Genomic DNA, 24,336 nt, shown 5'->3' on the forward strand with positions numbered 1-24,336 from the left:
AAAGAGTTTCACCTTCTTTGCCTGAAAATCTCTTTTATCTCATACTAGAATAGCTGTTGTTTTTTTAACTACTCCTATATCCATGACTCTTCAATTCCACTTACCACAAGTCAGACTGCAGCTCTTTTATAAAGTTGGGGTCCTGTTGCAGGTTAGACCCCGTTCTGATGGACACAGCTCAGGGCCTGTCTGCTGAAGAAGGTGGTCTGGTCCTGGTCTGAGATGTGCAGAGAAAGTTGATGAGTTTCACTCCCCCATCCCACTCCCCAGCAAATCGCCATTGCCCGGGAGGGCGACCTGCTGACCAAGGAGCGGTTGTGCTGTGGGCTGTCCATGTTTGAGGTCATCCTGACCCGCATCCGGAGCTACCTGCAGGACCCCATTTGGCGGGGGCCCCCGCCCACCAACGGCGTCATGCACGTGGATGAGTGTGTGGAGTTTCACCGCCTCTGGAGCGCCATGCAGTTTGTCTACTGCATCCCTGTGGGCACCAACGAGTTCACAGCTGAGTGAGTGTTCCCACCCCTGCCCAGTGATCCCTTCCTCCTCCTCCCACAGGGACTCCAGCCTTGGGCTCAGCCTGGAAGGTGGCAGGGAACGGGGCTCATTTTAGTGCACCTCACAGGTGATGTGCTCTCCCAAGACTCGCCATAAACAAAAAGATGTCATATGCAGGTGCTGCATAGTGTTTTTTAAACGATAGCATTTGTTTGACTATAGCACTGCTCAGCTCTGGCTAATGGTGATGCTGGGAATTGAACCTCGGACCTTTGGGGCCTCAGGCATAAAAGTCTATTTACATAACCACTCATGGCGACCTGGCTTGTGAAACCTCTTCTTTTGACAAAATGAGCTATTAAGACCCACCTGTCATGGCCTCAGAGGAGACCCAGCTCAGCCCAGTTCAGCCTTCACCCACCAGCCACACATCAAGAGCCAGGTAGAGGCCATGCCTGCACTTGAAAAGCCAACAGACCAAAGAAAAAGTACGGGGGCGGGGGGGGGGGCGGGTAGATGTGGGTGAGGAGAGCTAAGTAAGGGATGTTATCGATGACTCAACAAGTAATGCTCATATGTTACCATGTGAGGCCCTAGGTTTAAGCCCCACTACCACATTGGAGCATCGTGGACAGCTCCTACAGGAGCTCCATGGATGGTGAAGCAGTGTTTTTCTCCTGTCTTTCAAAAAACATCAAAGATTAGGAGGCCAGCAAAATAGCTCACTCGAGTAGTACACTGCTTTGCCTTATATGACCCAAGTTTAAGCTTGGCTCCCACTGCATTGGAAATTCAATACTGTGGTTTCTCTCTCTCTCTCTCTCTCTCTCTCTCTATCTATCTATCTATCTATCTCTATCTGTGTGTGTGTGTGTCTGTGTGTGTGTCTGTGTGTGTGTCTGTGTGTCTGTCTCTGCCTTTAAAAAATAGTTCATACATATAGATACACACACAAACACACACGAATGAATGATTGGGTCAGGGAGATAACTCAGAGGCATCACACATACTCGATGCCTTGGGTTCAGCCCTGGTATGGACTCAGCTCTGACATAAGGTGGTGTCAGGAGGTTGAACCTGGAAGGAACCTCAGTCCTGTGCTGTAATGCTGTGCTATCTCCCAGTTCCCACCTGCCTGCCTCTCACACCCTGCTTCCTTCCCACCCGCAGGCAGTGTTTCGGGGATGGCCTGAACTGGGCTGGCTGCTCCATCATCGTGCTACTGGGCCAGCAGAGGCGCTTTGACCTGTTTGACTTCTGTTACCACCTGCTCAAGGTGCAGCGGCAAGATGGGAAGGATGAGATCATCAAGAATGTGGTGAGTGAGTAGCAACATGCATGGCTGGGGCCTTGGAGGGGATGGACCTGAAAGGCTTTGTGCATCGGGAGAGATGGGGGGACTGCTGAGAAAGGAACTCTCCCTGGTAGATGGCTGCATATACCAAGCAGCCGAGCTATAAGAAGCCATGAGCTAGTGGCTTTCAGCCATGGGGATGAGTCAGGTGAAAGTGGTTCCTGAGCAGGAAGGGGTGAGAGGGCTGTTGTGAAAGCTTCCAGAAGGGCCATGTCAACCAGGCTGAGCAGGTGGCTGGGGGTGACCATGGAGGGCTTCCCACAGAAGCTGAGTCCAGAAGGGCCAGCAGCAAATAGCCAGGTGGAATGTACAAGGTACAGTTGTGTGTGTGTGGGGGGGTGTTTCAAGATGTAGGGAGTAGCTGGAGCAAAGGCACAGAGACATGAAGACATGAGATTGTAATGAAGGTGGCTCTCCCAGACCTTCTGAGAGAAGGCAGGAAACACCTCAGAAAGGGGCTTTTCCATCATAGTGGGATATATTCATATGTAAAATTCATCATTTTCACCACTTAGGTGTAGGGCTCTCTAATATAAGTTAGACTCATTTTGCTGTGCATCCATCTCCAGAACACCTTTGTCCTCTCCAACTGGAACTTTGTACCCCTAAAGCACCACTACCCCATTCTCTTCCCTCTCTTATCCTATCCATCTCTAAGACCTTGACTTATCTGTCTCCTAAAAGTGGAATCTTACAATCTTTGTCCATCTGTGACTGACTTCTTTCACTTAGTACAGTATGTTTAAGTTTTACTATATAATAGTGTGTGACAGAATTTCCCTCTTCATAAACACTGAATAATACTCCATTATGGAGTCAGACTAATACTACCACTACTAACTGCTATTACTAGTACTACTACTACTTTTTTTTTTTATAAAAAGGAAACATTGACAAAACTATAGAATAAGAGGGGTACAACTCCACACAATGACCTTGGGTCCATACTCCCAGAGGGTTAAAGAATAGGAAAGCTACTACTACTTTTTTTCCCACTCATCTATCAACTTTAGATGCTTCTCTGCTTTATGGCTGTTGTGAACCATACTGCTGTGATCATGAGTATACATATATGTGTTCAGGTCCCTGCTTTCATTTCTTTGGGGGTGGGCATATCTAGGAATTGAGGGGTCATATGGTAGTTCTATTTTTAATTTGTGAGAAACCACTATCCTGTTTTCCTTAGTGGTCACCAGAACTACCCAAGAGATTCCTTCTTCCCCTTTTTCTACATTCTCCTCAGAACATGTTACTTTCTAGGTTCTTTTGGGGCTTGCTTTTGTTTTGGTAATAGCCACCCCAATAGGTGTAAGGTAATGTCTCATCGTGGTTTTTATTCACTTCTCTAATAACGATAAAAAACATCTTTTGTGTTGCTTATGGGCAATTTGTTTGTTTTCTTTGGAGAAATATGTCTCTAAGCTTGGCTTACTTTTTATTAAAACTTGGGTTGAGAAAACTACTTTCTCTCTTAAATGACTTTGGCACCCTTGTTGAAAATCATTAACCATAGATGGAAGGTTTCTTCTTGGACTCTGTTCCATTAGTCTAGATGCCAGTCTTCATGCCAGAACCATAGTTTTGATTACTATAATTCTGAAGTAAAATTTGAAAATACAAAGGCTATTATATCAAGTTATCATTTGATTGCCTATCTCTGGGGAATAAAGAGAAGGTCTTTTAAGATATGATGATTGAAACATCAAGATCATGGCCTCCATTCTGACAGAATTCTTCCCTTGCTCTTGTTACCCTTCTCTTCCCTCCTCTATCCCTCAACCTATACACCCTTATTTCTCCACAGCCCCTAAAGAAGATGGCCGATAGGATCAGGAAGTACCAGATCTTGAACAACGAAGTCTTTGCCATCCTGAACAAGTACATGAAGTCTGTGGAGACAGACAGTTCTACTGTGGAGCATGTGCGTTGCTTCCAGCCACCCATCCACCAATCCCTGGCCACCACCTGCTAGCTGGACACCATTCAGACCCTCGCCCTGGAGGAAGAGGACAGGCCAGAAAAAGGAAACTGCAGTCAGCCTGCAGCAGGACCCAACAGGACATTGAATGGGATGGACCTGGAAGCAGAGGAATACCTCCCTGACACATCAACACCTTTCCCTAGGGCTGGGCCTGTGCATGCTCTCCCATAACATCTCCATGGTGGTTTTTCCATAGTGTAAATGAAAAAAAAAAAAAAAGATAATAAGAAATGGGGAAGTATGTGCTATTTTATTTTATTCAACTGTGCTAAGAGTCCTGGTTTCATCCTTTCTCCATCTCACAGCCTGACACTTCATCCACCATTGCTCACCCAACTCCCTCCCAAGATGGCAGCTCCAACCTCGTGCCCATGTGTAAGCCCAGGACTGGAATCACAGAGCTGGTGAAAAGCATAGATGTGTCTGAGATGTCAGCCTAACCTCTGCTGCCTGTCTTTTCATTTCTTCTGACTCCCAGTCTGTCGCTCACCCCCTAGTGGCACCCCTCCTCCCACCACCAGACCTAGACACCAGGAATTCACCTGCCAAGAACACTGAACTAGGCACCAAGAGCCATAGTGAACAAAGGATGAGGTTATTCATGTGGGTGCCATGGTAGCTAGTGCTGACTTTAGTCTTCTTCCATAGACTTAGGCAAGGATGAAGAGCAGCTTTTAGGAACACAGTCAGGAGTCTCACAGCCTAAATAGAAAGTTATCAGGCCACCTCATCAGCTGCATTTCACCCATCAAACGCTTGGAGAGCACTAAGATATTTGGGAGCCTAGAGCATAGAATAAATCAGGCCATCATTGTCCCCCAACATTAGCTGGCTACCAAATTGGAGATATTTTCTTTGTAGATTCATCAAGGAGAAATCACATGAGAATGGGATGGGGGATGGGGAGTTATGAAGGGGTTAATTCAACTGAAACCAAAAATACTTGTAGTCTGGGATAGAGATGACTCCGGTCAATGAGGTTTGATTCCAAAAAAATAAGTGTGGTTTTAGTGAATCAGGACTTTTCTTGTCTTAGAAGCTGAACAGTTTCTGGGACATTTGACCCTTTGGTCAGACTTCCTTGGTGTTCCTTAGCTGAGATTTTGAGATAGAACATGTGTTTACTTCCACATTCCAGTTGGTACCACATTTTCTTGTAATATTTCTCACAAGGCATGAGGCGACAGTTGAGAAAGATGGAAACAGGAGGAGAGGGAAAGGCTCATAACAAAGCACCCCACCCCACCTTCAAAGTGTAGGACCCTGAACTTAGAACATAGCAAGTGAGACCTTAGCCATTCTTCAGCCTAGGAAGGGAGGGAGGGAAGGAAAGAGCAAGAGAGAAGAGAGAGAAAAGAGAGAAAATAATGACCTTCAGGGCAGATGAATGGAAATGGACACCAGCCATCAGATGGTCCACTTCAACCTCAAAGAAGCCTGGGTCCCAGCAAGAGCTTTGTGTGCTGTACTCCTGCCTGCAGGGAGGATACATGGGTGTGATATGATCACTAGCCTCAGGGTTTCCTGCCTTGAGCACAATTGAAAAATGCAAGACCTCACCTCTCATCCTGCTGCTTGGGGAGTAGGGTCAGGAAATGGTCACTTTGCACAAGGGATCTGAGTGATTCTATTGTGGGGGCTGAGAGGAGTGGTGGCAGCAACACGACAGGGTCCCCCTCTTTGGAGATCTACAACTGACTTTGACTGAGCTCCCTGTAAGCCAGAAAGCAAACATATGTCAAAAATGGGTTAGGGCTCCTGTCTAGTGTGGCTGCCACTTCCTATTCAAATGGCTTCCATTTTCCTCTTGCTGACCTAAGATGTGTCCCAGAGGCCAAAGGGAGAGGTCCCACCACATAGCCAGGGTTGAACTACTTGGTGGACCCAGCCTTCAAGCCCCAGCCAAACACCTAAGCCTTCTGGCAGTCTGCATCTCCAGAAGTCACTGGGGACGTGTTGGCTCAGGCTCTAGGTCAATGGCCACTCACTGCTGTAGTTCAAGGTCATTCCAAATCCTTGACTGTTGCTTTGGTTGAGATTTGGATCATTTGAGAAGAGCACTATTTTGACAGCTCCCAGCTGTCCCTTCCAGCTCCCCTCCCAGCCAGCATTCATTCACCCCCCTAAATTGTACCCTTTGGGTAGAGTACCCTCACTCTCCAGAGACTTGATCTCTGTAAATTGAAGGTGTCCTGCTTCTTTCATGAGAGACATCTTGCTTCCCCAACACCCCATTGACATTTCTTTATGGGGACTAAGCAGGTTCAATATTCTTCCCTCCTGGGTATTACTGCCATCCCTGTTGAGTGTGTGTGTGTGTGTGTGTGTGTGTGTCTAAGAACCATGAAAAAAAACATAGGTTTTAAAATCTTTAAAAAATAAATAAAAATCTGTTTCAGAAACTGTCAAATGTACCATATTTGTATTAAGACTTGTTGAGATTTTTTGTATAATGACTTCACATTTATTTATGGAGACTTCTCTTGATGCATGTGATCAGATTCAGGATGTGAAAATTCTCAACGTATATTTGCTAGGCAGCTAGAGACATTTGCTTTGTTGTTTTTCTTTTTCTTGGGAGTGTGTGCCTGTGTTGAGCTGATCAAACATGTCCATCTTCATTAAAACTGCTTTCAAATGAGTGAGGTCGGCCTCTGGCTCTGGATTCCTGGTCTTGTGTCAGCCCTTGAGGATCTGTGGGATATGGGTCCCAAGGACTGATGGCTAGAGGGGTAACCTGCAAGAGAGGTAAAAAGACACAACAGGGCTGCACATTTTTACCATTGACTTGTACAGGGCAAGATAGAGGAGCTAGGTCCTATACTGGGGAGCTGCAGTTTCATTCAGTGTAATTATGTGCCCAGACTCCCTAGTCTTAAAAGATAGACTGAAGCTGTTCAAAGACAGGACATTTTGTACTTTTTGTTGCCACCGGAGAGGCTGACCTTTTCAAAAAGGTGGAGACAAAGAGAGAGGAAAAAGACCACAGCACCAAAGCTTTCTTCTATGTATTGGAGGCCGGCCTCAAGCCAGGGTTGCACACATGGGAAAGCAGCACATGGTGAAGGCAAGCTCTCTTACCTGCTCCCAAAAGAGAGAAATTTCATGCAACATTAGATTGCACATTATAATCACTGCCAGCTGCTCAGTGTAATTGCTGTCAGAGCAATTAAGTTTAGGCCAGCATACTGAAACTTAATTTAATGCGAATCTCATACAGAAAGAGTCCAAGAAGAGGGCCAAGCAGTGTGGTGCAATTGGTTAAGCACACGTAGTGCTAAGCACAAGGATCTGGGTTCAAGCCCCTAGCTCCTCACCTGCAGAGGGAACACTTCACAAGCAGCAGAACAGGTTTGCAGGTGTCTATCTTTCTCTCTCCCTCTCTATCTCCCCCTCCTCTCTCAATTTCTTTTTGTCCAATAGAAATGAGGGGGAAATGGCGGCCAGGAGCAGTGGATTCATAGTGCTGGCACCAAGCCTCAGCAATAACCCTGGAGGCAAGAAAGAAAAAAAGGAAGGAAAGAAGGAAGGAAGGAAAAGGAAGGGAAGGGAGGGAGGAAGAGAGGAAGGAAGAAGGAAGGAAGGAAGGAAGGAAGGAAGGAAGGAAGGAAGGAAGGAAGGAAGGAAGGAAGGAAGGGTTCAAGAAAATCATCAGTGGATGGATCTTCAAATAATGGATTTGAACCTAGGGTGGGTTGGGAATGGGGGGATAAAATGAACTTTGAGTTTTGAATTTGCACCAACTCTGGTGCAAATTACTTGGTATGAACTATTCATTCGTGTATTAACCCAGAAACTGCAGGTGATAGGAGGGGTTGGCTGCCTGGTCCTGACCTTCGTCTCCTAAACAGAGCCGAACTGGTAGGAAGGGGACAGAGCCAGATTCCTGTACTCTGAGCAGGAAGGAGAGGCACTCTCTCCCCGCTCCTCCACACACACACCCCACCCAGCACTGCCCCCTCATCTGGTTCCACTTACAGGGATTTCCTCAGTCCTCCCTCCTTCTCAGCTACTTCCTGTGGGGTCCCAGAGGTTGCACTGTCCAGGGCTTCTGCAAGCTGGGAACGTAGGATTTCCCTGGGAAAATATGCCTGTGAGATGCAAACAGGGCTAAAAATATCCACCCACTGCCCACCCCCATCTCCCAGCTCCACTTTCCTAGGGCTGAATCAGACCCAGGGATTTCTGCCTTCTGCAATTTCAGACCTACAGGAACAAAGGGAGGAAAACCAGAGAGCCCAGTTCGGAGATTTTCTTAAACATTATCCACTTCCCAGCTGGGAGAGGCCAGGCCAGCATGGGGGACTAACTGGAGGCATCAGCCAATACAAGGCTAACTCCCCAACAGAACAGCGTTGGGGACTGCACCTCCAAAACTGCCATATATCCTCAATACATCTACTCCACCCACCCCAGTAAGCACCCAGTTTTATACCAAAGACTCCAGACTCTGCCAAAAAAAAAAAAAAATTGAATAACCACACTGCTAGTCCATTTTGGTCATCCTAGCTCCTTGGCTTCCCAGGTTTGACCAGATTTTCACACCTGTCCCTGACACACCACACACACACACACACACACACACACACACACACACACACACACACACACCACTCGCTCACCTCTCTCTTCTCCCTTCCCTGTCAGTGGAGAAGGCTTCTCCCCATTTACAGCAGAAAGCTGGGAGTCAGCAGGACTGGACTTACATGCATATGTTAAGTCTGAGAGCCTCCGGGACCCTAAAAAATTAGAAATGATCATTGAAGCCCCTCCCCCTAATACGAAGACAGGCAGTGGTGGCTCTTCTGGGGTTTGAACTAGGGCCTGAGTGTTTGTGTGAGCAGGATGACCTGGGGGTGGGGGTCCGAGATGAAGGCACAAAATGGTGATAAGAATGTTGGCATGATAGAAATGTTTTTGTTACTGTTATTGTTTTAAGATAGAAACAGTGAGGCAGAGAGAGAGAGTGAAAGAGAGCACTGCACTAAAACTTCCTTCAAAGCAGTGGGAGCTTGGTCACACACATAGCAGAGCAGTGCACTACCCAAGTGAGCTATGTTGCCAGCCCAGCTGCGTTGTTGTTGGGGGGAGCAAAATGTAAGATAATTATCACTGGTTAATCAATCAATTCAAGTGGTGAAAAAAAAAGTGGAGATGGGGGTTGGGTGGTAGCGCAGCAGGTTAAGGGCATGTGGTGCAAAGCACAAGGACCTGCATAAGGATCCCAGTTTGAGCCTCTGGCTCTCCACCTGCACAGGAGTCGCTTCACAAGTGATGAAGCACGTCTGCAGGTGTCTATCTTTCTCTCCCCCTCTCTGCCTTCCCCTCCTCCATTTCTCTCTGTCCTATCCAACATGGATAACACCAATAAAAACAAAAATAATAATAACTAAAACAATAAAATGACATGGTCAACAAAAGGGGAAATAAATATTTTAAAATAAATAAAAATAAAAAGTGGGGGTTAAAAAGTGGGAGTGACTATTGGCCAAACACTCTGACCCACTGCCAGTCTCAGACTGAAAGCAGAAGGCATGGGAGTGATGTAAATGATACTGAGTTTCTTTATGACTCGCCACCTGAGGTGCTCCCCATGGGAGGGCAAGTCACTCCTGCCCGAGGCCCACCAGAGACGCCAGGAAGAAACCTTCACCCACATTCTGGATTCCTTTGGGGCACCTCACCCAGGCTGGCAAACCAGAATTTCCAGTGTGACTGTTGGCAGAAAGCTAGGAGCAGGGCTGGGGTGCAAACAGCGGGGTAGAGGGAGATGAGGACTCCACAAGGCGGGAATCTGGAAGCTGAAATGCCAGGCAGCAATTACATTCTGTGCTGTGTACATTGAGGGCTTGGTGGAAGGGCAGTTATAGAAAAGTGGTATGGGGGGGCAGGCAGTAGCACACTTGGTTAAGCACACCCATGACAATGCACAAGGACCTATGTTCAAGCCCCTCGTCCCCACCTGCAGGGGGGAAGGCTTCACAAGTGGTCAAGTAGAGCTACAGGTCTACTGTCACGGTCTCCCTCACCCCTCTCTCTCTCTATATATATATGAAAAAAAAGTTGAATGTAAGAATGTGGGTGGAGGCACAGGAGGTGGCACAGTGAATACAACATTCAACTCTCAAGTATGAGGTCCCCAGTTCAGTCCCTGCATTGCATGTGCCAGAGTGATGCTGTGGTTCTTTCTCTCATTAAGAAATAAATGCAAATTTAAAATCTGATTTTAAAAGAAAGGAAGGATGAAAGGAAAGAATAGGAAGGAAGAAAGGAAGAGAAGGGACAGTGGGCAAGAAACCAGTTTCAAGCTCCTGTTCCCACCTTCAAGAGGAAGCAGTGAAGCAAGACTACAGGTGTCTCTCTTTCTCGGCCTCCCCTCTCAATTTTTCTCTGTCCTATCAAATAAAAAGAAAAGGAAAAATGGCTGACAGCAGTGGTGGATATGTCATGCAGGTACCAAGCCTTAAGGATAACCCTGGTGACAATATAAAAATTAAAAAGAAAAGGAAAACAAAACAAAGAATGGGCCATCTTGGTATGAATCTCAGCTCTGCCACTGTGTAGCTCTGTGACTCCAGGCCAGACACTTATCCTCTCTCTGTGCTAAGACCCTTCTATGTTATAAATGACATATAGGGAGTCCCTGTCCCAATCTCATCAGCATAGCTGAAACTCTAGTCCTTGCCAAGCAGGACTTCTGATTTGTTGTTGTTGTTTTAGAGGCAGAGACAGACACCACAGCACCAAACTTTCCTTTGGTATGGGGGTGGGGGAGGGGCAGGGAGCAGGCTCAAACCTGGGTCCTGTGCCTGGTAAAGTAGTGTGCTATCCAAGTTTGCTATTTCACCAGCCCCTGGTGTTTTTGCTTTTGGGGTTTTGTTTGTTTGTTCCCAATTGATATTTTACAGGATTTTGTATATTCACAGGTGCATGCAGTAATCACCACTAACTACTTCTAGAACATCTTCATAGCCCTGGTTTGGATATTGTCCTTTTGTGTCACTTTCTTTCTGGAAAGGAGATTTTCAGCTTGGCGCACTCCTACTCCACCCACACTCCAAATGAGCCTTAAAAAGGCCATTTCTAACAAATGAAGACCTAGCCCTTCCTCTTAGTTGGACATAGTGGGGAAATGGAGCCATATGGGAAGGATCTGCTTCAGGTGCCAGTACACTGGTGACAGAATGGGGAATCAAATCTGAGTGATCTGACCCTCTTTGCACCAGACTCAGACAGCAGACTCAAAGCTAGGTGTTGTTCCTTATATATGTCCTGGCTATCTCCACTGGAGAGCTGGCGACCTCCCCCTGAGAATGAAACTTACCTGTCCCCACCCCTTAGGTGCTGCAGGTCCAAATAAGCCTTCATGAATACATGATTCCACAGCTCCAGGTTGCTTTTTTTTTTTTTCACCAGGGTTATTGCTAGGGCTCAGTGCCTGAACTACGAACCCACTGCATCCGGCAGTCATTTTTCCTTTTTTTAATTTTTTTTTAAGATAGGATAGATAGAAATTTAGAAGGGAAGGGAAGATAGAAAATGAGAGACGGGACAACATGGCTTCGGAAGGAGACAATGATTCACAGCCGAGAAGGAGGAAGTGCCGAGACAGCAAGGAGCTGGAAAAAACAGAGCTCAGCGAAAGGGAGCTGACAGGGGCAGTGACCCAAGAGAACGAAGAGGAGACTGAGAAGCGCTGGGTTGGGCCATTACCTGTAGAGGCAACATTGGCCAAGAAGAGGAAAGTTCTTGAGTTTGAACGAGTCTATCTTGACAATCTTCCCAGTGCATCCATGTATGAGCGCAGTTACATGCATAGAGATGTTATCACCCATGTGGTGTGCATCAAGACAGATTTTATTATTACTGCCAGTCATGATAGACATGTTAAGTTCTGGGAAAAAATTGAAGAGGGAATTGAATTTGTTAAACATCTTCGTAGTCACCTGGGAGTTATTGAAAGTATTGCAGTTAGCTCTGAGGGAGCATTGTTGTGTTCTATGGGTGACGATAAAGCATTGAAAGTGTTTGATGTAGTGAACTTTGACATGATCAATATGCTGAAGCTTGGCTATTTTCCTGTACAATGTGAGTGGATCTATTGCCCAGGGGATGCCATATCATCAGTTGCTGCTTCTGAAAAAAGTACAGGAAAACTTTTTATTTATGATGGTCGAGGAGATAACCAACCACTTCATATTTTTGATAAGCTCCATACGTCACCTCTTACTCAAATACAGCTAAACCCAGTTTACAAAGCAGTAGTGTCTTCTGACAAGCCTGGAATAATTGAATACTGGACTGGACCCCCCCCATGGATATAAATTCCCCAAAAATGTGAACTGGGAATATAAAACTGACACAGATTTATATGAATTTGCCAAGTGGAAGGCATATCCAACCAGTATATGTTTTTCACCTGATGGAAAGAAAATAGCTACTATTGGTTCCAATAGAAAAGTTAGAATTTTCAGATTTCTAACTGGAACTCATGAGTCTTTGATAAATCTCTAAGTATGTTTACTGAACTGCAGCAGATGAGGCAACAGCTACCAGTCATGGAATTTGGCTGGCGAATGGCTATAGAACGTGAGTTGGAGAAGGTGGATGCAGTAAGATTAATTAAAAATTTTTTTGATGAAACTGGACACTTCGTGTTATACGGAACAATGCTGGGCATTAAAGTTATAAATGTAGAAACAAACTGGTGTGTGCGGATCTTAGGCAAACAGGAAAATATTAGCGTGATGCAATTGACTTTGTTCCAGGGAACAGCCAAAAAACATCACGCTGCAACTACTATAGAAATGAAAGCTTCTGAAAATCCTGTTCTTCAGAATATCCAAGCTGACCCAACAATAGTCTGTACACCTTTCAAGAAGAATAGATTTTATATGTTTACCAAAAGAGAACCAGAAGATACGAAAAGTGCATATTCTGACTGAGATGTTTTTAATGAGAAACCTTCTAAAGAAGAAGTCATGGCCATGCTACTCAAGCTGAAGGACCTAAGAGAGTTTCCGATAGCGCCATCATCCACACAAGCATGGGAGACATTCACATCAAACTCTTTCCTGTTGAGTGCCCCAAAACTGTAAAAAAACTTCTGTGTTCGCAGCAGAAATGGATATTATAATGGTCATACATTTCACCACATAATAAAGGCTTCATGGTTCAGACAGGAGATCCGACAGGCAGGAGAAAGTATATGGGGAGAATTCGAAGACGAATTTCATTCAATGTTACGACACAACAGACCATATACACTCAGCATGGACAACGAAGGATCAAATACTAATGGATCCCAGTTTTTCATAACAGTAGTGCCAACTCCTTGGCTTGATAACAAACACACAGTATTTGGACGAGTGACTAAAGGAACGGAAGTTGTACAGAGAATCTCCAATGTCAAAGTCAATCCCAAAACAGATAAGCCCTATGAGGATGTCAGCATCATAAACATTACTGTCAAATAAGAGTTGTTTTATTGTATGTTTAAATAAAAATATACATGTATTTTAAAGGACTCTTACATTAAGAGGCTCTTAAGACTTGCAGGACTTACAAAGTATATTTCAAGAATGTAGTTTTCTATTTTTTTACTTTTCACTAAAGCCCTTAAAAACTGAAAGAAAAAAAGAAAGAAAGAAAATGAGAGAGACAGAAAGACACCTGCAAACCAGCTTCACCACTCATGAAACTCCCCTTCCTCACCCCCCACAGGTGGGTAGCAGGAGCTCAAAATAGGGTCCTTGTACATGGTAGTGTGTGCACTTAACTGGATGCACCACCAACTGCCCCCCCCCAGGTTGCTTTTTAGAAAGAGAACAGAGAGAGGACTAGGGAGACAGAATAATGGTTATGCAAGATTCATGCTTAGCGTCCTAAGTTACATCCCTAGCACTACCATAAACCAGAGTTTAGTAGTGCTCTGGTTTAAAAAAATTAAAATTATATAAGAGAATGAGGTGGGGAAGAAAGCACTGCCCTGGCACCTCCCATGGGGTGCAGGAGACCAATCCAGATCAGGTGCAGGTGCCCCACCTAGTGAACTATTTCCCAATTTATGGTGGCATGGGGTGGTAGTGGTGGTGGTGGTGGTGGTGGTGGTGGTGGTGGTAGTGTATGTGTGTGTGTGTGTGTGTGTGTGTGTGTGTGTGTGTGTGTGTGTGTTAGACAAGAAACAGAGAAATTGAGAAGGAAGAGGGAAATAGGGAAAGAAAGAGATGCCTGTACCACTGATTCATTATTCCTGAAGCTTCCCTCCCACACCTCCCACATTCCCACCCTGCAGAAGGGAACCAGGGGCTTAAACCTGGGTCCTTGCACACTGTGTGCCTCAACCAGGTGAGTCTCCATCCAGCCCCCTGGCCAGCTGGAGGCCTTTTCCATCAATTAAGTGTGTTTTCTGCACCCTCATACTCCCGTAAGCCCCAAGGCTGAGTGATGTGACCTTCTCATACATGTGGCACAAAGTAAACTCTGAAGGTACCTAAGAAAACTGAGATTTTAGACAAAATGGCACACAGTGACACCAGATCCCCAAATAACAGAAATTTGATGCCCCATCACTTCTGGGGATGTTTTCCCTGGAGGCAGGGCCTTGTGTCATCTGAGACTTCCTCTACCTGCAGGCAGGAAACCCACAGGACCTTAAGGAGGGGTGTTACAGGGATTCTAGAATTCTCTGCAGGATGTCATTTCAGCCTTAGCATTTCATTGCAGACAAGTTACCTAACCTTCCAGAAGCCAAGTCTCTCAACACTGAACCAGGAAGCAGCACATCTAACCACAGGCTTACTGTGAGAAGTGAATAGGGAAATGTGTGTGGACCTAGGATCCTGGCTCAGCTGGAAAAAAGGGTCTGAAGGGTAAGTGGTAACAAAATAGCTCACATGGATACTATGTTGCTTTGCCATGTGTGCAATCCAGGTTTTTAACTAATTTTTACCTTATACTTTAAACAACTCAGGTTACTTAGAGAGTTAACACATGTTATTGACAATTTTTCTTAGAACATTTACAATACCAGAAACCTCTGCCACGTCCAGCATTTCCATATAATGTCAATTAAGTTTCAGAGTACACTGAGTAAAATGGGTCATACAAAAAAAATTCAGTCATTCAAATCACTCTCTTACAAAACACAACTGGAAGCAGAGGGGGCAGATAGCAAGCTTAAGATATTCAGAGAGAATGAGGGGGAGAGAGAGAAGCAGTAGGGAAGTTTTGTTTTGGGGCTCTATAAACCAGATTTTTCAGACCCCACCATGTCATATTATGGGTCCTGGGGTGCATCCTGCACCTAATCCTCTTGCAGTGTTTCTTTTTCTTCAGGGATAGCTGTGCTGCCTTGCAGGCATTGCTGGACATGGACATGGCAGGCAGGAAGCCAGACAGGTTTTGAGTAATCCTATGGAAAAAGGCATGCAAAACCCCTTCCCATGGTCAATAGGGGGTCAGTCCCTTTCCAAATTTTATCGAGTGGGTCTTTCCATTTGACCTTAACAGCTAGAAGAGTGGACAGTGTTTGCCAGTGAAGAATAATAGGTTGGTTCAAATTTTTGTAAACATTGAAGAGGTTTAAAGTAGTTAAGGCTTTTGCCAGCTGGATATTGGGGAGGTATATTCCCCCCTTTTTTATTTAATTGAGCTTTAACGGTTTGATGGGCCCTCTCAATAATGCCTTGTCCCTGAGGGTTATAGGGAATGCCTGTAGTGCAAGTAATGTTCCAGAGGGAACAAAAGTCTTTAAACTGTTTGCTGCTAAAAGCAGGGCCATTGTCCTTTTTAATTTGAAGATGTATGCCCATTAGAGTGAAACAGGAGAGCATATGGCTTATAAGCTTTTTTGAGCTGTCTGCTGTCTGAGCTGTAGCCTACATAAATTTAGAGAAGGTACCAATTGAGACAAACACATATTTTTGTTTGCCAAAGTTGGGTAAGTGGGTGACATCAATTTGCCAAAGAGCATTGGCTTTTAAGCAATGGGGGTTAACCCAAGAGTTTGAAGAGCAGATGTCTTAATTAGACCTGCACAGGAGGAGCATGTAGCAAGAATACATTGCAACTGTGCCAGAGGAATATCAGGAAATTGAACTTGAAGGAATTTAAGATTAACATGAGAAAAAGAATGGAAGTCAGCAGGACTAGAGACAATGCCAAGGAGAATTCCTGTGGAGTTGAGGCAATCAGCTGCAGCATTCCCTTCAGACAGGGGATGAAGAAGAGGGCTGTGGGAACGAAGGTGTTGAACATACAGTGGCTGAGTTCAAGAACAGAGCATAGAGGCAATTTGAATTAAGAGAGGAGAAAGTGGGTTGTCATCAATTCTGACATAAGAACAAGCAATCCATGGGAGTAATTAACAGTATACACACTGTCAGAAAAAAGGTTGAAGGGTTAGGGTGGAGCACAGGGAGCTGGCTTCATGTCTGACACATGCTAGTATCTGAAACCTGGTGGTTGAGAAGAGAGCTAACATACAAAGCCAAAGAAATTGTTGACCAATCTTGGAACTAAAGGCTGTAATAGTGCAGATGAAGAGTTGGGGGGACCCTCCATTTTGTAGATAGCTAGCAGGCATACTTTAGTTATATTCCAAAGGGCCTGTGGCTTTACTAGTGGTTTTGTTTGTTTGTTTTTGTATTATTTTTTGCCTGAGCCTGAAATCTGATATGCAGATGGATCTTAATTATTGTCTGGGGAGCTGATGTCATGGATGGCAGAAGGACCAAAAAGCTGCAACAGGGAAGAGAGTAGCTCCCAAATATGGAAAAGATGTATAAATATTGTTGACTGCAAACCCCATTGATTTGATGTGATCTGGGGCCCATGTTCAGCTTAGGAGCCTATGTAACCTCTGCATCCCTGTAGATCTGACCTCATATTCTGTGGTCATCAGTAAGAACATTCCAAGATGCCCTATAGACCTGAGTTCACATTCTGTGGTCATGAGTAGGAACATTCTAGGCTGCCCGAAAATAGACCAATATTCCTCAAGTGTAGCATAGAGCATATTGTCCAGCCTCCCACTGGAGGATGGAACATTCTCTACCATTGTTGATTCAAGTTGAGGGCAAGGTCCTATGGGGGCCCACAAAGGAGTCTATTTTGTTGTTCCTTATATAGATGACTGGTAACCATGGAGAAAGGGATTTATTCAAGGTTTAGGCCCATCATGTCTGTTTGGGAATCTCAGGACTCCCAGAATAGGGACCCAGCTGATGGGGTGGCCTGATAATGACTAAAGAGTCATCATTAAAGTATGCCAGTCTCTTATCCTTTTTCAGCTTTTGCAGTCCTTGCTTTGATGAGGTTAGCTTTGGAGTGAGTGAGAGAACTGTAATAGGAAATAGGTAAAGAGAGTATCTAAGTCTAAGTAGACACTATTTCATTATGAACTTGATACTGACTCACTTCAGACTATTGTGTATTTTTGCTTTCAGGTATATATTTTGCCCTAATTTATGGATACATGTGAACAAATGCTCTATCTTACTGGACCTGGTTTATATCTAGGTTTTGGGATTTTGTTAGGGAATGAACCTCCTGGAATGGAATTTGAGAATAGGAAAGGAAAGGTCTCACCTGAGTAATGAGGGTGAAGGGTTGACATTCCATGCCTGACCTCTCTGGACACAGTCTGAAGTGAAGCATGCTAAGGTGGTACTCCTTGAATTGACTAGATTGGGATAAGTGGGTGGAATATGATTTGGTATGAATTGAGAGAATCATGCAGGAAAGTGAGCCCCGCCCTAGAGGTTCCAGGACTTGTGTCCTTATCTGCTTTTGGTATCAGGGTGATGTTGGCTTCATAGAAATTGGAAGGGAGTGTTCCTATTTCTTTGATCTTATGGAAAAGCTTTAGAAGTATGGGTATTAACTATTTCCTGAAGGTTTTGTAGAATTTGTTTGTGAAGCCATCTGGTGAGGACTTTTTGCTGTTGGGAAGATTCTTAATAACTGTTTTGATTTCTTTGTCTGTGATTGTTGCATTTAGGTTTTGTGGTTCTTCTTGGTTCAGTTTTTGAAGGGCATGTTTCTAGGAATTCTTCCATTTCTTCCAGATTTTCTAGCTTGGTGGTGTTAGTTCTTCATAGAAGTTTCACATGATTTTCTGGTTTTCTGTGGTGTCAGTTGTGATCACTCCTCTATACTTTACAATTCTATTTATTTGAGTATTCTTCCCCCCCCCTTTTTTTTTAGTGAGTCTGGCTAGGGGGTTTTCAATCTTGCTTAATTTTTCAAAGAACCAACATTTGGCTTCATTGACCTTTTGTATGGTTCTCTTATTTTCAATGTTGTTTATTTCTGCTCTAATTTTAGTGATTTCTGTCCTTCTGATTGCTTTAGGGTTCCTTTGTTCCTCTTTCTCTAATTCCTTAAAGCATGAAGTAAAGTCGTTTATTTGAGCTTTTTCTTGAAATCTAATGTGTGATTGTATGGCTATGAATTAGTGCCCCAAATATTTCGATAGCTTGTGTCTCCATTTTCATTTGTTTCCAGGAACACTTGAATTTCTTGCTTGAGTGGTTCTCTGACCCAGCGGTTCTTAAGCAGCATCTTATTGAGTTTCCAAATTATGTGACTTTTAGTAATTTTTTGTTTGTTGTTAAATGTTAACTTTACTCCATTGTGGTCTGAGAAGATACTTGTTATGATTTCAGTGCTCTTGAATTTGTTGATACTATCTTTGTGGCCTAACAAAGACAATAGCTCAGCGGGGAGCCTACTAAGAGTGGCTGTCCCACCCTGGGGACTGGTTCTGGAGTGAGGGGGGTGAGCTTCAGAAATAATCAAAAGATTTCCTTTCTCTTTTCCCCTGGCCTCTGTTTTCTAACCCAAGAGTGGTCTCACCCCTTATTCACCCTCCTGCTGAAGGCCCAGTATCCTACCCTATCCAGAGAATCCCAGGTCACAAGCTGTTGTTTGTTGGAGCTCATGTCAGCCTCTGCTTGGCCCATTATTTTTTTTAGGGCTGGGAAGACAACATAATGGTGATGCAAAAGACTTTCCTGCCTGAGGCTCCTAAGTCTCATTCTCAGTCTCCCCACCTCTATAAGCCAGAGCTGAACAGTGTTCTGATCTTTGTTTCTCTGTGTCTTTCTCTTGGTGTTTTCATTAAAATAAACAAATAAAGCATTTAATTGTTTTTTAATTTTGCTTTGTTGGCAATTCGCATTTGCATGATTCTGCTGCCCCCAGTGAACTATTTTTTCCAGGTAGAGGATGAGAGACAAAGCAGGAAAGGGAGATTCAGAGAGAGAAAGAGAGAGAGAGAAAACGAGGAGAGACACCACAGTACTACCCCCCTGCTCATGTGAAGCTTCCCCTTGATGTGGTGCTCCCACATGGTAGCCGAGGTCTTGAACCCAGGCCCTTGCTTATGGCAAATTGTGTGCTCAACCAGGTGAGCTATCTCCCAGCCCCCTTCTTTCTTCTTTTTAATCTTGATTCATTTCCTTTCCTTCTTTCTTTCTTTCTTTCTTTCTTTCTTTCTTTCTTTCTTTCTTTCTTTCTTTCTTTCTTTCTTTCTGCCTCAGGGTTATTGCTGGGGATCAGTGCCTGCACTATGAATCCACTGTTCCTGGAGTCTATTTTTTCCCCTTTAGTTGCCCTTGTTGTTTATCTTTGTTGTTGTTATTGCTATCTGTTGTTGTTTGATAAGACAGAGAGAAATAGAGAGAGGAGGGGGTGAGAAACACAGACACCTGCTTCACCACTTCTGAAGTGACTCCCCCCCCCCCACTCTGGTCCATGTGCACTTAACCTGCTGTGTTACCACCAGGCCCCCTTTGTTTCTTTTCTTAACAAATATAACCCACCAATTTTTCCCCCATTTTCTCCCCTACTTCCCCTTAGGTCAACTCAGTTCATATGCATATGTGTATGTATATGTGTCAACAGGTTTTTTGTTTGTTTGTTTGTTTGTTTGTTTTTGGTTTTGTTTGGTTTGGTTTGTTGTTTTTAGGTAAAAGGAGAAATAGACAGAGAGAGGGAGGGAGGGAAGGAGGGAGAGGGAGATTGAGAGAGAGAGACAGCACTGAAGCTTCCTTTCATGCAGTGAGAGCCTGGCTTAAACCTATGTCATGCACATGGTAAAGCAATGCATTATCCAGTTGAGCTATTTTGCCAGTCTTCCCACTCCATTCTCTTGTTAATATCTACCAGTTTAACTTTGTCATTTCATTTTTTTCTAGTCATCAATTTTATGTATATGATTTTATTTATATATTTGTTTGCTATTAAGAGGGAGGAGAACCAGAGCATCATTCTGGTATGTGGGATGCCAGAGATTGAGAGTCCAAGGCTTTATCCACTGAGCCACCTCCTGGTACCCTTCATATGTGTGATTTAAAGGTGTTTCATACCCATTTAATAAAAAAATAAAGAAAGAGATATGAACTTATATAGTATGGTACTTAACATATGTGTAATACTGGCATCTCAACATGCCATCAATACTAAGAAAATAATATGCTGAGATGGTTTACAAGTTCTTACTAAGTCTTTGTGATCTGATTGACTCTGAACCTGGAGTCTGTGGGGCAGAGCTGGATCGGTCTGGCCTTGGGGTTGGGAGGTCAGGAAGGCTGCTGACAACCAAATGATGCACATGTACAGTCTCCAGCACAGGGGAGCAGCTGATCCCCAAAGTGCCAAGTGCCATGGTTGCCCCAAGGGACAGCTCACTGCAGACCAGCACTGTCTGAGTTTTGGGAACATAGGGTGTTGGTAAGTGCATTCTCCCATTCATCCCTGACTAATGGGGCAAAGTTGAGGAGGCTGGTCGCCTAGTGCCTGGCAAGCTGAGGACAGAGCTTGTCTGTCCCTGGCTGGCCTGTCCCTTCCAAAGCCACCCGCCCTCCCCCAGAGATGAGCCTGGGGCAAACAAGTGACCCCTGTTCTTTTCTGGGGAGACAACGCAACTAGCCTTGCTACCTGCCTGACAAGGCTATTGTGACCCCAGAGAAAAGGGCTTTGTCAGAAGCATAGGAGGTGCCTGGGCTCAATAGGGGCCTTTATGTCTGAGCTCTGACCTACCCACCCCCTCCCAACCCCCCAACTCCCCCAGAACAAATGGGGCCTGAGGCCCAGAGAGGGTGTGGAGGCCTCCTCAGTAGATTCCAGCACTCCCTGCCACTCCCAGAACCTCAGCTGTTTGCCCACAGACTTCAAAGTCACCCAGCATTGAGAAGTCATCTATCTCTTTCTTCTATCACAAGGTGAGGCCTAGGAGGTGGTGCAGTGGATAAAGCATTAGACTTTCAGCTTGAGGTCCCGAGTTCAGTTTCTAACATCACATGTACCAGAGTAATGCTCTGCTTCTATGTCAAATAAATAAATCCAGTAATTAAGTAAGGGGGCATAGTCCTGCACCTGGAAGTTTAGTGGTTCTATGAGTTCCAATGTATGTGGTTCTGGTTCTCAAACACAGGGTCTGCTCTAACACCATAAGACCACATGGGACCCATCTGCTCTGGGTATTTCAAAACAGCAGACCAGAGGGACCCAGACCACATCCCTCACCCTATGTTCTAGAAGCAAAAGTCATGGAGTTTTGAGAGCAGTGAGAGTTCTAGGCTTGGGCCTCAGGCATCCTAAGAGGTTTCAGGAAGGTGGCACAGTGGGTAGAGCACAGAAATAGCCAGTCTGAGGTCCCAGGTTTGATCCTGGCACCATCTATGCCAGAGTGGTACTCTGCATACTCTCTCTTTCATCTCTCTCTCTCTCTCTCTCTCTCTCTCTCTCTAATAAAATAAAGTAATTAAAACCAAGAGAAATGAACACTGATTCCCAGCCCAGGTTGTTCTGAGTGGCAGGGAGGTTCAAGTGAGAGGAAGGATGCTGGTTCTCAAGTCAATTCCTCTCTCAGGGTCCCAGCCTTGCCCATGAGGAACCAGCACCCCATTTTTGACTTCTTCATATTTCCACTGTTCTTAGAGGTTCCCAGCTGAGTTGCTAGGAGAAAAACCTGGTTCTTGCTTCCCCACTGGTAAATAATCCAGAAAGAGCCATGGATAGTCAAGCAGAGATATTCATTGAAAAAGCAGTGTCCAGGGAGTTGCATAGTGGACAAGGTGTTGGACTCTCAAGCATGAAGTCCTGAGTTTTATCTCCAGCAACATATGTGCCAGAGTGATATTGATATTCTCTTTCATGAATAAATAAATCAAATCTTAAAGAAAGGAAGAAAAGAATAAAACAGTGAGATACAATTGTCAGGAAAGATAGAGTATAGGTTTTAGCCCTACCCCACTATACTGGATGAAGTTTCCATGTTTCTTTCTGTTTCTGTATTTCAATCTGAAAAAGTTGGCCGGGGGGGGGAGTTTCCCTGGAGAGATGAAGTCCCAGTGATGACAAATAAAAAAGGTGAAGAAGGGGAGAGAGGAAGGAGGAGGAAAAGAAGTAGAAGCAGAATGAAGGAATAAATGAATGGGTGGATGAAATGAGTATGGGTAGGCAGACCGCAAGAGGAGCCCCAGCATTGACATTTTCCTAACAATCTGGAATATCACTGGCTATAGCCATGAGAGCAAGCTTATTCTTCAAGGCCATGCCAATAAAAGTGAACAGCTACAGCATCTATTCCCCCAGTTCCTATAACTCACAGTGGTTTTGTGTTTTGCTTGTTTGTTTGCTGCCAGAGTTCCCAGGCTCTCTGCACGATTCCACTGTTCCCAATGGACTCCCTTCTCTCTCCTTCCTTCCTTATTTCCTTGCTTCCTTCCTTCCTTCCTTACTTTTTCTAGATAGAGAAGTAGAGGGGGGAGGAGACACAGAGAGGAGGAGAGATACCACAGTTCTTGTGTGACCTCTGCTGCCACATTCCCCTGAAGCTGAGGTGCAAGGAGAGACCCTAGATGTGGACTGTTGGCAATGAGTTGCTGTTGGGAAGTTGTCACCACTGGTATCAACTTCCCTTCACTGCTGATCTCTGTCTGGCCCATGCAGCCTGAGACCTTATGGTGACACACATAACACATGCACACACAAATATACATGTAAACACAAATGCAAAGGAACCAAAAGGACTGTCTTAATTGATAAAGGAGGACATTGATTCGTGTGTGTGTGTGTGTGTGTGTGTGTGCGCGCGCATGCAATTTAGTATTGATCTACAAAGTTGTAAGATAATGAATACAATTCCAAACAGTTCCCATCACCAGAGTTGTGTGCCCCATCCCCTTCATTAGAAACTTTCCTTTTGTTTACCCCTCTGGGATTATGGACTAAAATTATTTTTGGGGTACAGAAGGTGGCAGTTCTGGCTTCTGTAATTCTTCTCCACTTGACATGGGCATTGATGGCTCTATCTATACCCCCAGCCTGTTTCTATCTTTCCCTAGTGGGGTAAGGCTCTGGAGAGATGAGATTCCAGGAGACATTGGTGAGGTCATCTGCCCAGGGAAGTAAGATGGAATCATAGTAACATTTGGAATTTGGTAGCTGAAATGCAGTAAAATGGAAAGCAGGACAAATTGTTTAATAAATAAGAATCACAAAGTAGGAATATGGCAGATGAAAGTAGGGACTTAAGGGTGGAAGGAAGCTAGAAAGTCTGTTTTAGGAATGTTTCTAGGAGCCCATGTCTTAGTAATCTTTGCTTAAGCTTGATAGTGAACATAGGGGTGAACTAAAAGTATTGTCTGGGAAGATGGTGTCAGAGATGAGAGTAGAATTAGAAAGCTAGACTAGAGCAGAGAGTTGCTCACAAACTTGAAGAAAATATATACATGCAATTAACTGTTTATCACAATTATCTAACCTGGGACACATAGGATATGGGTTCTTAAGGAAAGTGACTTTGCTTAAAGTCATCCAGAGGATGGGAGACAACTCACAGATCCAGCTCACATTTTACCACACCAGAGGTTCTAGGTTCAAGCCCCTAGTGCAGAGCATCTCGGACAGCACTGGGGGAAGCACAATGAATGGCAAAGTCGCCCTGTGGTATCCCTCCTCTGTTCCTCTCTCCCTTGTATGCCAGCTTGAAATTTCTATGCCAGCTTGAAATTAGCGCACGCGCGCGCGCACACACACACACACACACACACACACACACACACACACACAGTGTAAGCGTGCATATCTGTTGCTGAGGAGTTATTCTGATGCAGTCTCCGCCCCCAGGTTTTACTACGCCCAGCGAAATCCTAGCAGTGCCCCCTTCAACCAATCCTGGCCCCACACATCACCCCTGGTTATCGCCCAATAAAAAGCCCCCCCCCCCCCGCTCTCTCTCTGGGTTCTCAGCTCCCCCTCTCTCAGATCTCGCCCCCTTCTCTCCCCCTGTGGTCAGGTAGTGGGGACGGCCATTGCCAGCTGGCTCCACGTGGTCTGAACCACCCCCCCCCATCCTATAATAAAGATTTGTGTACCCCTTTGCTCTGGACTTCCACTCTCTTCTCCGCGGTGCAGCCCAACACCAGACCGCCACAACAACACATATCCACCAGAAGCAATGGAATCTTGCAGGCACACACACACACACACA

At 44.9% G+C, this 24,336-nt stretch overlaps 1 protein-coding gene and 1 pseudogene across 4 annotated transcripts in view; both read left to right on the forward strand.

Annotated features, from left to right (window-relative positions):
* The window catches only part of CYFIP2 (cytoplasmic FMR1 interacting protein 2), a 126,247-nt gene extending 119,773 nt beyond the window's left edge, over positions 1 to 6,474 (forward strand). For all 4 annotated transcript variants that reach the window (XM_007528626.3, XM_060198055.1, XM_060198057.1 and 1 more), the window contains 3 exons: positions 271 to 509; positions 1,669 to 1,816; positions 3,657 to 6,474. In XM_007528626.3, coding sequence (XP_007528688.1) covers positions 271 to 509; positions 1,669 to 1,816; positions 3,657 to 3,824 — 555 coding nt within the window. In that variant the 3' untranslated portion in view covers positions 3,825 to 6,474. The remainder of the gene's footprint in view (positions 1 to 270; positions 510 to 1,668; positions 1,817 to 3,656) is intronic.
* A 4,761-nt stretch (positions 6,475 to 11,235) lies between these two features.
* On the forward strand, positions 11,236 to 13,349 carry LOC103118410 (peptidylprolyl isomerase domain and WD repeat-containing protein 1-like; annotated as a pseudogene).
* Positions 13,350 to 24,336: the final 10,987 nt, after the last annotated feature.

Source organism: Erinaceus europaeus, chromosome 9 (genome assembly GCF_950295315.1).
Source record: "Erinaceus europaeus chromosome 9, mEriEur2.1, whole genome shotgun sequence".
Lineage (NCBI taxonomy): Eukaryota > Metazoa > Chordata > Mammalia > Eulipotyphla > Erinaceidae > Erinaceus > Erinaceus europaeus.